We start from the raw sequence: 15,845 nt of genomic DNA, 5'->3' as shown, positions 1-15,845 counted from the left end.
GATAATAACTCAGACTGATATTCTTGTTAGATTAACAGTCTTTACTGTTTGGGAATGTTTCTTGTATAAACATTTGATTTAGTTTAGATACAGAAAAAATATGAAGAAAGTAATTAAGATTTTGAATGATAAAATTTTCACCAATGATGATTCAAGAATACAGAAAATGTTGCGTTACTTAAAATTCACCTTCAGGGTTTTTTCTTTTTGAAAGCAAAAGATGAAAAATAACATAGGAATGAAAATGTTGTTTTCTTTTATTGCTCTATTTTCTTGGAAACTAAACAGAGGGCTAGGGTTTTTTCTTGGACTGCTTTTAACATGTTATTGTTGAAATTTTTTATTTCTAGGATTCCATTCTTGACTACATGGAAAATGCCAGATGATTATTGTTTTACCAATTTCCTCATGATGTGAAAGCCTTTTTTAATTATAGGATAACCATGGAGAATTCCTCACCTGGATGAGGAAGTATTAGAACAAATTGACTGATTCTGGAAAGGAGTCTAAGAAAGAGAGGAATTTGTAGAAGGTGTCATCTGGAATGACAAATACAATTGGTTCGATAAATCACAATAATAAAAAAAGGCAATTGATTTGGACATCCATTATTTGTAAAGTGGAATATCTTGCAAAGCCAATTCTTCTTCACAATTTCTTATGCATTTTGCTTATAAAAAATGGAAAATTCTTAGGCAGTTTCTACAATTAATCTTACGTGAGTGTATATTAATGTTAATAAAAAAAAGGGGAAAATTTCAAATGAAAAAAAATAAAAAATCAGTAGATTATAAAGAATAAGGGAGAAGAAATGAGAAGTGTGAGAACTGAGAAGAAATAATGGAGAGGAGAATGAAGATAGTAGAACCAAGGAGCATTTGTGGAGATCTTGCAGGAGCAAAGTGAAGATGCTGAAGCTACCTATGCCAGGGTGAACTACCACTGATGGTTTAGAAGTCTGAGATGCTGCGGTCAGAGTTAGTGTTAGGTTTTTTTTTCCTCTCCTTTGTTTTTACTCTCCACGGGCTGTTTTAGGTTAAAAGACATCATTTTTTTTTAAAATTTGTTTATTGGTCTAGTCATCTTAGCAACAAAAACTCCTCTGAGGCTTTCACTGCAAGCTCCGGTGCACTGGTCCGACGCACTGGAAGCGTGCCTTAGGTATGCTTGAACTCACATACGCCTTTTGTGACTCTAGATTTATTTATTTATTTATTTATTGAATGCTTAAATGTGTTTTTGGAACGCTCTTGGGTCAGCCTTGAAGCATGTCTCACTAATAAAATTAGAATTGCATTACTGCTTGCTCATGATATTGGTGTGAAGGTAGAAAATAATTAAGGGATGAATTACCACTCTATGATTAGTGAATGATGCTAAATCATATTATATTGATTAAAATCTGATACTTTTATTATTTCAGGAAAAATCTAGAACATGCTTTACAAATTGATGAACAGACATGAGCATCAAACCATTTAATAGGTATAGTTTCACTTTGTGCCAAATTTATCAGGTAAACTTATTATTTTAGTATGTCAACAATTCTCCAAAACGAGAATGGTGATTTAATTTTTGTCTCGTTTCTTCTTTTTTTTTGCCTTTTGATGAATTTTTCACAGGTTGGTGAAGCTTGCAACTAGGGCATTTTATGACGATATAAGTATATAACAACCAAAGGAGACAACCAACCTAAGACTGGGAGGAGCGATAACCGGGCCATTGCTGTAGTGGTGCTTGATGCTCTCACAAGGTTTTACTATTTTACTAATTTACTAATTTGATTTCTTCATTTTGTTAGTGAGACATGGAGCCAGAATGGGATATAATATTATGTTCTATGTTTGGTTCACTACCACAGTAGATATGAGATTGGGATAACAAGTTCTATGTTTAGTTCAGTACCAGGGTAGATATGGGATTGGGATCTGTTATCCCACTAATAAAAACATGGAGGTTTGACATATGGTTTGGAGGTTGGAACCTGCAAGCAGAAAGTAATGTTAAAAATAGTTTAAATGCATTAAAGATCTCCATATCATACACTGCAATAATACGGTAATATAAAAATGCTTTACATGCTAAATGATGAGTGAGCTGGACAGTTTTGTGGGGAATTAAATAATGATGACTTGGGTTTACCTATCCAAATAAAAAAAAAAAAATTGATGACCTGGGTTTGTTGCTAACATGTGCTACATGGAATCAAACCTGAAACCTCCATTATGCCTACCCAAACCCTTTGCCGCTCGAGTGAGTTGAATATGTAATATCATGGTTGTAAATCAGTATGTTTGATAAAAAAAAATGGTTGTAAATCAGTATGTCAGATGATTACTGGTTAGGATGTGGTTATGACAAGAATTATCAAAATCCAAATACCATGTGATCCAATATGATGTATTTTCTTTGAGAGACTACAATTCTCTTCCTTGATCTAGCCACTTCCATACCAAGGAAATATTTCAAATTTCCAAGGTCTTTAACTTCAAACTCTTCTGACAAATACTTCTTCAAATTCTATAATTCCTCCATATCATTCCCAGATAGAATAATATCATCGACATAGACTATCAATATGACCATTTTCCCGGCATGAGACTTCTTGACAAATAGAGTATGATCAGCCTGACCTTGTTTATAGCCCAGCTTCAGGACTGCTTTTGTGAATCTATCAAACCAGGCTCGGGGAGATTGTTTAAGGCCGTACAAGGATTTTTGGAGTTTGCAAACCTGATTCTTTGCCATACTTTCTTCGAAACCAGGTGGTATTTCCATGTAGACTTCCTCTTCTAGGTCACCATTTAGAAACACATTTTTTTATGTCCAGTTGTTGCAAGCACCAATCTTGATTGACAACCAATGAGAGAAGAATCCTGATAGTGTTCAGTTTTGCAACAGGAGCAAAAGTCTCCTGATAGTCTATCCCATAGGATTGTGTAAACCCTCTAGCTATCAAACGAGCCTTCAATCTCTTGACTGATCCATCTGCTTTGTATTTTATGGTGAAAATCCACTTGCACCCCACGGGCCTCTTCCCAACCGGAAAATCTGTGATAGTCCACGTCCCATTCTTCTCAAGTGCATCAATCTCATCTTGTATTGCCTTCTTCCATTCTGAAATTTTGAATGCCTCTTGTATTGTGTTGGGAACCTGAGTATCATCAAGAGAAGTAGCAAATGCTCTGTAAGATGGTGATAGCCCTTCATACGTAATATAATTCCCAATTGGATGATCTGTACATCTCCTAACACCCTTTGTCAATGCAATCGGCAGAGTAGAATCATCAATGTTGGGAATTAACACCTATCCAACCCTATCCTCACCTATGTTCTCTTCAGGAAGACTTGAATTGGAGGCAATATATTGGCCACATGTTGACTGTGATCCGTGCTCTAATTCCTGTCTTTTCCTCCTCCTTATGGAAACTTGTAAGTTCTCATTAGCAAGTTGTGGGGCTATAGGTTGAATAGGTATGGGAGACTGGATGGTCACGAGAGAAGGAACATTTGTGTGCTGGACTGGCTGGACTGATGATGGCATGGGTGTGGACAACTCAGTGGGCGCGAATTGGGAAGGATTTGGTGACTCTGAGTGAAAAGAAGGAACACCCTCAAGAAGAGACTCCCAAACTTGATGTTCATTCATGTTCTCCCCCTGAACATGAGATTTGGGATAAAAGAAGACATGTTCAAAGAAAGAGACGTCCATGGTGGTGTAAAATCTTTTGTTGGTTGGAGAATAGCATTTGTACCCTTTTTGGGTTGGAGAATACCCTAGGAAAATGCACTTATTGGCTCGAGGAGCAAATTTGCTACGATTTTGAGGATACACATGAACGAATGCGTGCAACCTTTGAGTGGTAAATCAGAAGAGGCTGCACGGGTGTGAGGAAATTGTTTTAAGAAAAGTTGACGTGGGGATTGAAAGGTAAGCACTCTGGATGGCATACGGTTAATCAAATAGGTAGCTGTGAGAATAGCTTCCCCCCAGAAATAGTTTGGAACATTAGAGGAAAACATAAGGCACCGGGCAACCTCCAAGAAATGTCTATTCTTGCGTTCAGCCACCCCATTTTGTTGTGGGGTGTCAACGCAAGAACTTATGTGGATAATGCCGTGATTTTGAAGATAAGTACTGAGAGTACTAGTAAAGTATTCCTTTGCATTATCTGACTTGAGGACTTGAATTTTGGAATTAAATTGATTTTGAACCATAAGATTGAAGGTTTGAAAAATGTGCCCGACCTTTGACTTTTCTTTCATAAGGAAAACCCATGTTACCCGTGTATGATCATCAACGAATGTCACAAACCATCGAGTGCCAGAAATATTTTTTATTCGGGAGGGACCCCACACATCACTATGTACTAGAGAGAAAACAGTCGAAGGTTTGTATGGGATTTGAGGATATACTGTTCGAGTATGCTTTGCAAACTGACAAATTTCATAGTGATAAGATGCTGGATTTTTATTGATAAATAATTTGGGAAACAATTTTGCAAGGTAAACAAAGCTAGGATGACCAAGGTGATAGTGTAACATTATAATCTCACTATCTTTATTGACCTTAGAATTTGACATAGAATTGAAAGACTCTAACATACTCTGAGACTGTACGCAACTTGCTTGAGAGACTTGGTTTGAGAATTGACCACATGAGAGGAGGTAGAGCCCGGAATACAGTTCAGCACTGCCAATCATCTTCCCCGATTTCAAGTCCTGAAAAACACACGAGTTTGGATAGAATTTAGTAACACATTGGAGATCACGGGCCAATTTGCTAATGGACAAAAGATTACAATCCAAGTTTGGAACATGGAGGACAGAGTCAAGATATAAGTCTTTAGTAAGTTTTATAGAACCTGTCCCGACAATTTTTGACTTTAAACCATCAGCAATATGGACGGATGAATGACCATTACTTGGCTTGTAATTTTGAAGAATGGCAGCATCTCCTGTCATGTGATCAGAAGCACCTGTGTTCACTATCCACGACTTCATTCCTCCTCGATTAGCAGTGAAAGCTACACCGGTAGTACTGCCACTGCCAACTTGGCTTAATAGTTTCTGTACCATCTCCATCTGCTCTTTGTTGACTGGACTCGGCTCGGGAACAGATGTGCTCTCAAAGTTGGCAGCCACGTGTGCTCTGCCATCTCTGTCAAACCGTGGCTTTGGTTTCCAATCAACCGGTTTACCATGAAGCTTCCAACAAGTCTCCTTATAATGGCCTAGTTTTTTACAATAATCACACCAAGGCCTATCCCGTTTCTGACGATCTCCACCACTACTATTAAATGACCGAGCAGCAAGGGCAGAGGCATCCAATGTTGGGGCAGGTGGCTCTTTAGATCCCATCATCACTTTTTTTCTACTTTCTTCACGCCTAACCTCTGAAAAAGCCTCCCTGAGACTTGGCAGGGGTTTAATGTCCATGATTCGGCCTCTAACATCATCCAATTCCCTGTTTAGTCCTAGGAAAAACTTGAACAGTCTCTTTTGTTCCACAATTTTCCTGTATGTTGCTGCATCATCAGAACATTTCCATGAGTGAGTCTCGAATAAGTCAAGGTGCTGCCAATACCTTGTGAGTGTGTTGTAATACTGAGTAACTGTTTGCTCTCCTTGGCGGAAGTCATGTAGGGCTGATTCAACCTGAAAAAGTTTTGAAGTATTTTCAGAACTTGAGTAAGTTTCTTTGGCTGCATCCCATATGTCCTTTGCAGTCCCAAACAGTAAGAAAATTTCACCTATGTCATTGTTCATGGAATTGATAAGCCATGACATGATCATGCTGTTTTCAATCTTCCACTTCCTGAAACCCGATTCTGTAGTTTTTGGCATGGCTGCTTCTCCAGTGAGGTACTCATCCTTTCCTTTACCGCAAATGAACAGCAACACAGATTGTGAGCACTGTAAATAATTATGGTCATTTAATTTGTGTCCTGTGATGAGAATAGGAGAGGAATCACTGCCACCAAGGTTTGGAATTTCAGATCTACCCCCTGATTCTGGTGACGTGACGCTGGATACTTGTGATGATGTCATTCCGTATTTTTTCATGGATCGGAAAGGTAGAGGAACACTTCCCAAGGCACGTGTAGGGATTGGAGTTGAGAAAAAATAGCCGGAGGACGCCGGAAAAACTGATCAGAGGGCCCGCGGAGGCAAAAGAACCCCAAAAGAGGCACGTGCAGGGCTCAGATGGCAGAAACAGGTAAGAAGGGTGGCTGGTCGGCGTCAGGCGAGCCTGGAGGAGGAAGCGCGTCGCCGGAAAGTGGCTCACGCGCCCTCACGCGCCAGCGCGTGAGATGCAGTCGCCGGTCGAAAAAACGCGCTTGGACGGCGCGTGGATGGTTTTCTGGCTCCGGTGCTTTGGGAAAAATTGGAGATCTCCTCCAGGCGCTCCTTGCGGTGTAGAAAAAACCGTCGCCGGAAAAATTGCCGGCGGTGAATGTTTTCTGACGACGATTTGACCGACCAGAAAGAGTTTTCTCCCTTGGCTCTGAGAACAGGGACTGATGACCGGAATGAGAGATGGCCAGAGAGATTTGGCCGGAATGAATGATGGCCTGAATATTTTAAGGGGTTAGACTCTAGATGAGGGCGGGTGAGTTTTTTTGTACCCTCTTTCTCTTGTTTTTTGTCTATAGGCGCCTCTTGTATACCTCCTATATGCTTTGGGTTAGTCGTTAAGAGCCCCATTTTTATTAATATATATTTTTTTTGTGTCTTTGCCAATAAAAAAACCCCTTTTAAGCCTTGAAAACAGGTCTCTACTGACTAGATTGAGACAAACATGATTGTTAGCCCAAGGGTTCTCCTAATCGGGTTTTGATGATAACAAACTATGGTTAAGTGACTCATCGGTTTAAATGTTTAAGAATCTCAGGTATAATCTCGAAAATTCATCAAATGACCAAATAGATACAAGATCGAAACGCTTGGAAAACTTGTGATCATAGGAAACTAATGTAAGATGAATGCATGAGTGCACTTAGGATTTTCATACGTTTCATGCATCTTAGAAAACTTGTTTTATTCTTTAAAACGTCGATTTAATTAAAACTCGAGTTTTTAACTAATGTACCTTAGGCAAAATGATTTATAATTGGCTTAATAATTTACCTAAAGACCTTGCCTAAGTGTTAGAAAAGAAAGGAATAAAAAAATAGGTTTTCGAGGCCAAAAAAGGCTCAACCAGTCGAGGCTATGGCCAACCGGTTGTGGTCGTCCGATCGAGGACCGGTCGAGGAAGGTCAAAAACCTTCTCTCTCTCCCAATAGCCTTCTCTTCTCGATCGAGGTGATTCCCTTCTTGGTCAAGAACTGGTCGAGGTCCGGTTGAGGCAACGGTAACCTGTCATGCATTAAATGCTCCAACAGCTAGTGAACCGGTCGACCCCTAGCTCGACCGGACGAGGTTACCTTTTGCTGTTTTTGATCTCCCGAGCTTAGAAACCTATAAATTGAAAACTCCACTTCCTTTATTGAGAAGAGAACACTTGCATTCAAAGTCTACCTACTTGTTCTTGATCAAAAAGCTCTCATTTCTTTCATTGTGCATTAAATCACCACCTGCATATCCTTTAGTGTACTCTTGTTTGTCATCCTAGCTTTGTTTTGTATTTGAGTCATCTTTAAGCTAGGTTGAGTGATTATATCTTATAACAATCTAAGTGTTAAAGCTTTCAAGAGGGTTGAATCTTGAAGAGGTTGTGTAAGAGCCCATTGGAGCCGGAATCTAAGTGTAAGAAGATTAGAAACTTGGTTGAAGTTTCAAGTTAGTGGAACCCTCACTCGGCTAGGAGGTTGAGGAGAGTGGACGTAGGCAAGGAAATGCCGAACACTATAAACCCGAGTTTGAATCCCCATTATGGGTGTTTTTCTTAACTAAGTATAGCCTTTGTTTTCTCAATGATAATTAATCAATAGATCATAAATACCAAAGATAGCTAAGGTGATTACGTTTAAAACTTCACAATATATATATATATATATATATATATATATTTTTATAGACAAAGGCAGATTGAATTAAGAAAACGCCAAAATAGGGGGGCACACCCTACATATACAGGCAGTATACTAAAAGAGCCAAAACCGGGCCGCAAAAAGAAAGAAAAAACCTAGACAGAGAGAAAGCTAGCAACCATGCCAATCACCCAAAAAATTTCAGAAAATAGTAAAAGCTTAAATCCAAAAACTGCTGAGACCACTATAAAATTGAATGGAAAAATAAGTTCCTCAAACTTTTGTTTGACAACTCTTATTCTTGGAATGTTCTTCGGTTTCGCTTTCCCCAAATACACCAGAAAGATAAATTAAAGCCAATCTCCAAACTACTCTCCTCTTCTTCCCTAGCTCCCTTAACTTTCCATTCCAAGAGAAGATTTCTCATTGAAGTTGGGAACACCCACACCGGTCTGAAAGATGATAACAACAAAGTCCATAGCTCCCTTATCTAATCACAATGAATCATAATATGGTCTGCTGATTCTTCATTGTCTTTACAAAGGCTACACCTATTGATTATAGACCAACCTCTCTTCATTAACATGTCTATTGTTAAAATTTTTCCCCAAACTGCTTCCCAAGCAAAAAAATGAGTTCTAAGAGGAGCACACGAATCCCAAATATCTTTGGCTAGGAATAAAAAACTATTTTCAGCATTTAAAGACTCATAATACGATTTGACACTAAACTTTCCCCTCCCATCATTCTTCCATACTAAGGAATCCTCCCCTTCTTGAAGCTTTACTGCAAAAATATGTTCCAAAAAACGAGTCACCTCCTCCAATTCCCAATATTGGAAAGATCTTCTGAAGTGCACCTCTCAACAGCCATCTCCATCTCCTTGCGTCCCCCATAGGTCAACCATTGAAGCAGATTTATGGGCTGCAATTCTGAACAGTGTAGGGAAAACATCCTTCAACGTAGAATCCCCAACCCAAACGTCCCACCAAGATCATGTGTGTTTACCATTTCTAATATAGATACTAGAACTAAGAAGGAATTCCTCCCATCCTTTTCTAATGTCTTTCCAAAGGTCCAACCCATAAGAATCCCTCACCTTTTTAGTGGTCCAACCCCCCACCTCTCCAAAGTTTCAAACAATGACTTTCCTCCAAAAACTCTCCCTTTCTTGGGGAAATCTCCAAAGTCATTTTCATAACAAGCTTGATTGAATCCCTCCAAGTGCCTTAACCCCAACCCTCCATGCTTCTTATATTTACAAATAACCGACCAACTTATCAAGTACATCTTCATTTTCTTCTCCATATTTTCTTGAATCTCTCCTCAATAACGTCCCAAACTCTACTCAATTTATGAAGGGCTCCAAGGGGTAAACCTAGATAAGTTGTAGGGAGTTTCCTTACTTTACACCCAAATAACGCAATTGCTCTATCCACATCCTCTGTGCCCCCCACTGGGATAATTTCCTTTTTCTGCAAGTTTATTTTCAGGCTTAACACCACTTCAAAACAAGTAACAACCCACTTCCAAAACTTCCGTTGATCTTCATTATCCTCGCAAAATATAAGAGTGTTGTTTTCAAACAACAAGTGAGAGACGTTAATCCCTTCACCTCTCCCCACTACCTTAAAACCCCTAATGAATCCTCCCTCCTCAACCTTTGCAATTAAACCGTAGAAAGTTTCCATAATCAGCACAAAGAGATAAGGTGAAAGTGGGTCCCTCTGCCTTAGGCCTCTGTACGTTGAGAAGAAATCTATAGAAGTGTCATTGACTAAGACTGTCATTCTCATAGTTGAAACACAAAAAAAGATCTACTTTTGCCACTTGGACCAAATCCCATTTTCTCCAAAATTGATAGAAGGAATTTCCAATTTACATGATTGTAAGCTTTTTCAATGTCCAATTTGCACACTAAACCCGCGTTGGAACTTCATTTCCTCAAGTCAATTGTCTCATTGGCTACCAAAGTTGTGTCCAGAATCTGTCTACCCCCCCACAAAAGCGTTCTGGTTGTTCAACACCACTTTTCCAATCACCTTTTTCAACCTAGCTAGGACTTTTGCAATAATCTTACAAAGACTCCCCATAAGACTAATAGGCTTGAAATCCTACACACTTGCCCCACTTTTCTTCAAGATAAGAACTAAGAAGGTTGCGTTATGGCTTCGAAAAATAACATTCTACCAATGGAGTTCCTCAAACACTTGCATCACTTCATTCCCAACTATAGACCAATAGAATTTCTAGAAAGCTAGCTAAAAACCATCCGACCCTGGTGCCTTGTCATCCCTCAAATCTGAGAGACCTTTAGTTACCTCCTCATTTGAAAACGACCCTTCCAAAGGCCTCATTATCTGAGGAGTCAAGATTTCTGAAAAGCCTTGAATCCACCACAGGTCTTCTCACTTGAGTTTCTTCAAATATGGATTTGAAGTAGGACCCAATCCCCTCTTTAAGCTCCTCCTATTTTTCCAGACAAACACCCTTAATCGTAAGGCTACTAATAAAATTCCCCTTCTCCTTGCATTAACCATGCGATGAAACAACTTGGTATTATTGTTCCCTTCCTTCAACCATAGAGCCCTTCATTTCTGCCTCTAGGAAGTTTCTTCGAGGATGGTGAAGTGACTGTTGTACTTATCTCTGGATGCCTGCTGACTTCTCCTATTTTCCTTCGAGAGAGGTCTTAGCCTTTCTATGCTGTCCCAATAGTTTAACTGCTCCAAGACAACATCCTTCCTAGCTGACACATTACCAAGGAACTCTTTGTTCCACTTCTTCAAGTCACTTTTCAGAGCATGTAACTTCTTAGCAAGCACAAAGCTTGGTCTTCCCCTAAAATTGTAAGTCTGCCACCACTCTTTAATTTTATTTACAAAATCTTCTGCCGTTAGCCACATGTTATCAAACCTAAACGAGCTTTTACCTCTTCTCACCCCTACGCAATCTAACAAAATGGGACAATGATCAGAAATTGGTCTTGGCAATAGAAATTGCATTGCCCTAGAAACAAGATCCTCCCAATCTCCTAAAAACAAAAAGCAGTCCAACCGAGCCTTAGCACACCTCCTTGCCCTCCACTCCAAGTGTAGGCACCACCACCCAACAACGGATCTATTAGTTTGAAGTTGGAGAACTCTCTCATAGCGATTGACATCTGCCTACCATTACTCGTTTCACCTAGAAACCGCACTACATTAAAGTCCCCTACTATGCATGAAGGCTCATTCCAAAGTCGTTTAACAGCAGCTAGCTCTCCCCACAACTCCCTCATTTCCCTTCCTTTAAGCGGGCCATATAACCCCAGAGAACACCCAAACAAACCCCTCCTCACAAATTATAAAGCGATAAGAAATAGAAAAAGAACTCGCTTCAATCTCCAACCCTTCCAAAATTCTCTTATCCCATATTAATAACACCCCTCCCGCCATGCCCCTTGTATCTAGAGACACCCAACCTAAGTTCTTACCAACCCCCAAGCTTCTAACAAACCTATCACGCATCTCCTTCATTTTTGTCTCCTGGAAACACACCAAATCTGGCTTATGCTTTCTCACTATAGACTTAATGACCATTCTTTTATCTGGGTCATGTAATCCTCTCACAATCTAAGATAAAATCCTAAGCTTCTTAAGGGACCACAACAACTTGCCTTCCCGAATCCCCATCCTTTGCTTCTCTTCCAGCCATTCTGTCATAGTTAATAGTGCTAAAGAGCTTCTTCTACTCTCTATCCTTCCTTGAATAGGATATTGTTCCCATTTTGCTTACTTTTGGCTTACTAGTACAACACCTAATCTCAATCTCCATAAGGATTCTCAAAATATCCTCTTTGAAACCTTCAATCGAAACCCCCATAGACTTGTAGATCCAAAGGAATTTCTTATTCACCCAAGGGGGTTTCTCTCTCGCCACTTCTCCTGCTACAATGATCTGAAGATGTGGCATCTCCTCTTTTGATAATTTGAATTGCTCATGCAAGATGAGAGCTTCTTTATTTGGATCCCTTAGGGTTACCACCTCAACCCCTCTCCCCAAATGGGTGACCCTATCGTGATCTGGCTGAGTAACAAAGTGTCCATCCTTGAGAATCATATACAACGATGCACCCATTAACTCAAGCTTCAAAGGATCTTCAAACTCCCCCTTAATCTCCATTGTCCAAACATTCTACATAGAATCCCCCAAACCCGAAAGAGAAAGAAAAGAAGTGCCAGAAGAGTCCCTAACCACCCCCTTAAGAGTAGGAAAACGTGATAAGGGGTACGAGCTTGAAAAACACCTCTCCAAAGAAGCTCGGTTGAGACCTTGGTGCCGCGGGGACGTCTCCTACAGTGAGACTTTCTTGTCAGAAGCTGGCTTTGGGAGCCCTAGTGAACAATCCCCCCTATCACTAGGGGAGAAACTTGGGCCAATTGCTTTTTAAACCCTCTTTTGCTTTTGTTCTTAATAGGAACACCACCTTTTTAGAGAAGCCCAAGCCCACTCTCTTATTAAGAGACATGGCCCGAGAGAAACTAGGCTTTAGTGTGCTAGCAGGTCCACCCAGAGGAAAAAATTGCCTTTTGGTTTTCAACCTAGCCCACTTGGTATTTGGGCCAAGTTGTCCACCCTCGAAGACCCCTCCTTTGCCAAAAGGCTTCTTTCCTTCCAAACTTAAACCTTCAAAAACCCCACTTTTTCCAACGTTAGAAACCCCATTCACCTTAATGGCAACCTCTGGTAGAGAATCGGTAGCTTGACCTTCACAGTCTTTTTGCCTGGGGTTGACCGTGGACTTTCGAGGCACCAAGCCATTGTCCCTATCAACTGCAGCTATAGCAGGGGTTCCTTCTCCACAGAAACCCCCTTCCACATGCACCAAAGCTAGTGAATCAGTCCCCACTTCTTCCTGCTCGATGGAAACCTTGTTCATCAGCGCAACTCCTCTCTAGGGCTTCACATCAGTGGCTACCTATAAGGCCAAGAACCACACCAAGTCCTCTCACCACAATGGGATGGAGAAAGAAGCTAACCCTGCTATCACCTCTATTCTTCCAGGCACCTCACAATTTTCTATTCATATCAAAGAATTTCTCTATGTGGGTTAGGGTATATATAGGCGGTGGTTATACACTTTTGATTGATTTCATAGAGTGGCTGGGTATTGGGTGAGGGATGGAGTATTTTTTTGTACCCTCTTTTCTACTTCTTGCTTGTTTTACTTGTATGCGACCTATATACTTTTGTGCACTTTTTTTAATACAATTTCTTACTTATCAGGAGGAAAAAAAGAAGGCAATCATATCAAAGAAATGAAGCACATGAGAGAAAAATACAAGTGTACCTGAGCTGCCCCTCAAAGCGCTTTTATGAAAACATCAAAGTTAGCTTGACAAATAATACAACATACAACATGCAATTCATCTCATTCAAAAAAAGCAAACAATAACCAAAGCATAGGAAAGCATAATCATACATGAATAGGTTTGCAAACTAAGTATGTCTATTTATAGAACTAAAAGGACAAAAGGTGTGGGGGACATACTTGAATAACATGCATAGTTTACAAGTTGCTTGCATATAACTTGAGGAGTTAGTTTATAAGCAATAATAATTAGTAAAAGAATAACATGATTAAAACCTCATATACCATGCGATATATATACTGCTTAAATGAAATAGCAAGAGTCTAAAGAAATATCAACTATCACACATGATACACAATACAACCCATTGTTAAGGTTAACTAATGTACAAGATAGCTATGAATGCCAAAATTAGGGATTAAGACGAAGTATGCAACAAAGGGGTAGAGTTGTAGCATCCATAGGAAAAATCCTAAATAAATATCTAGAAGCATTAATTCATCATGTAAAAAATTAGGCAACATCCTCAATATGTCCATATCACAATACACAAGCCAAGTGTTGGACATGGCCCTGAGCTTGGGTGTTTCCATGTGAAGTGGCTGCTTTCAAGACTCAGACCTACCTATTAACACCTTGTAGAAAGAAGAGCGAGTTAGAACTTTTCAAAGAGATGGGATTGAAATGATACTTGTAAGAATGTGAGAAGTGTGTTTCCTCCTTATCTGGATCTCATTTGCAAGAAATTAAAATATTTGGTCCTGTCTTTATATCAAATACAATAATCTCATTTCTCAGTTTTTCCCTTTATTTTTTTCCCCCTATTGAATCATGTTCTTGTACATCTACTTGTTTGAAGGATTTCTCCTCCTTCCTTGTAAATAACTGTTTGCATAATATTATCACACAAAAAAACAGCTGAAAACACACTTGAAGTTCTGGGTTTTTTCTGGGTTCTCAAGAGCAGTGCTTGAATCCATAACTCAAAGATGTTTCGAAATCAGACTAATGAAAGAAAAAAAAGATGGTTATTGTACTTATTTATGATCCCGAAAGATGGATGTATGGCAAATATCTTTACCAACTTTAACAACTATTCAGAAAAGCTTGAAAGAGGGACTACATTACAGGTGGCATAAAATTTAGTTCACCTCATATTGTTTTATGGGGTCTGCAGAAAGAGATCTTCCAACTGTTTTGGTAGATCTCTTTCTTTTAAGGAATTAATGCCCCTTCTTACAATATAATCCAGCTCAAATCCAGTAGTGAAGTCAAAGCCTTCCTTGTTACTTCCATTTCTTGCAATCTCAAACCAGTACAAAAGAAAGAAGACAATTTCACTGAAGGACACCAGAACATGATGAAGTACTATTCTTTTGTTTTTTGCATTGCCTTTTCATTTTGGTTCAGGATCTGCCTGGCAGACAGTGATAATCTTCAGGACGCTTGTCCTACAGCTACAACTGGACAGCAGCAAACTGTCTTCTTTAACGGCCTTCCTTGCAAAAATCCAACCAACATCATTGCTTCCGACTTCAAAACATCAAAACTGAATCACGGTGGCGATACTGACAACTTCTTCCGTTCATCCACCACCCTCATCACTGCCGCAGATTTTCCAGGCCTAAATACTCTTGGCCTCTCAATTGCCAGAACCGACCTGGATGTGGATGGCATGGTCACGCCTCATGCTCACCCAAGGGCTTCTGAGATGTTCTTCGTTAGAAAAGGTGCCGTGGTTGCTGGTTTTATCGATACCAAAAACCAGGTGTTCCAAAAGCTTCTGAAGGAGGGGGATGTGTTTGTATTCCCTCGTGGTTTACTCCACTTTTGTTTGAATGCTGGTTATGAACTCGCTGTTGTTTTCTCGGTGCTCAACAGTCAGAACCCGGGTATGGTGAGCGTCACAGACGCCATGTTTGAACCTGAGTCAGATGCTATCAAGATGCTAATCGGAAGAATAATCTCTACGACATTGGGGGCCAATCTTATGCAAAATGTGACCTTGGATGGATTTCACCATTTATGATTTGTTTCAATTCTACGTGTGCCCTCCTAATATATAAATATAAATAAACTAATATTATTTTTTTGTTATCACCTCATCACATGATATGTTTGTCAAAATCTTTATTAATATATTAAAAATGGTGATGCAAATTATGTTATGCCACCACTAAATCATGAGATTTTTAATTAAATGGCGAAAATGATTTTAGAATTAGGAAGATGGCTCCATGCTAACTAGTTTAATCATAAAATAAGTTATGTGGCTACTGTATGTATAAAATAAATAATATAATTAATAATTTTTATATAACTTTTAATTCCAATAGATTTTTTGAATAAGAAATTATGGATTCAATGACCTATACAATTTAGATTATTTATAAAAAAAATTCAAAATTCATTCTTGGTTTTGTCCTTAAAATTATGGACATGTAAGGGTATTTTTATCCATTTAAACTTATATTTACAATTTCTAGTTTTACCATTCACTTGGGTATTCCTCTTA

The 15,845-nt window shown here is 39.3% G+C and overlaps 1 protein-coding gene across 1 annotated transcript; it reads left to right on the top strand.

The window, feature by feature from the left end:
• Window positions 1-1,462: 1,462 nt before the first annotated feature.
• On the top strand, window positions 1,463-15,430 carry LOC100248580 (germin-like protein 11-1). Its single transcript, XM_059743441.1, has 3 exons — window positions 1,463-1,516; window positions 1,665-1,753; window positions 14,741-15,430. Exons 1-3 carry the CDS (start codon window positions 1,463-1,465, stop codon window positions 15,357-15,359), a joined length of 762 nt encoding a protein of 253 aa, XP_059599424.1. The 3' UTR covers window positions 15,360-15,430.
• Window positions 15,431-15,845: the final 415 nt, after the last annotated feature.

This window comes from Vitis vinifera, chromosome 16 (genome assembly GCF_030704535.1).
Source record: "Vitis vinifera cultivar Pinot Noir 40024 chromosome 16, ASM3070453v1".
NCBI classification, from domain to species: Eukaryota; Viridiplantae; Streptophyta; class Magnoliopsida; order Vitales; family Vitaceae; genus Vitis; species Vitis vinifera.
The sequence above is the reverse complement of the archived record's forward strand: the minus strand, read 5'-3'. Positions and strand labels throughout refer to the sequence as shown.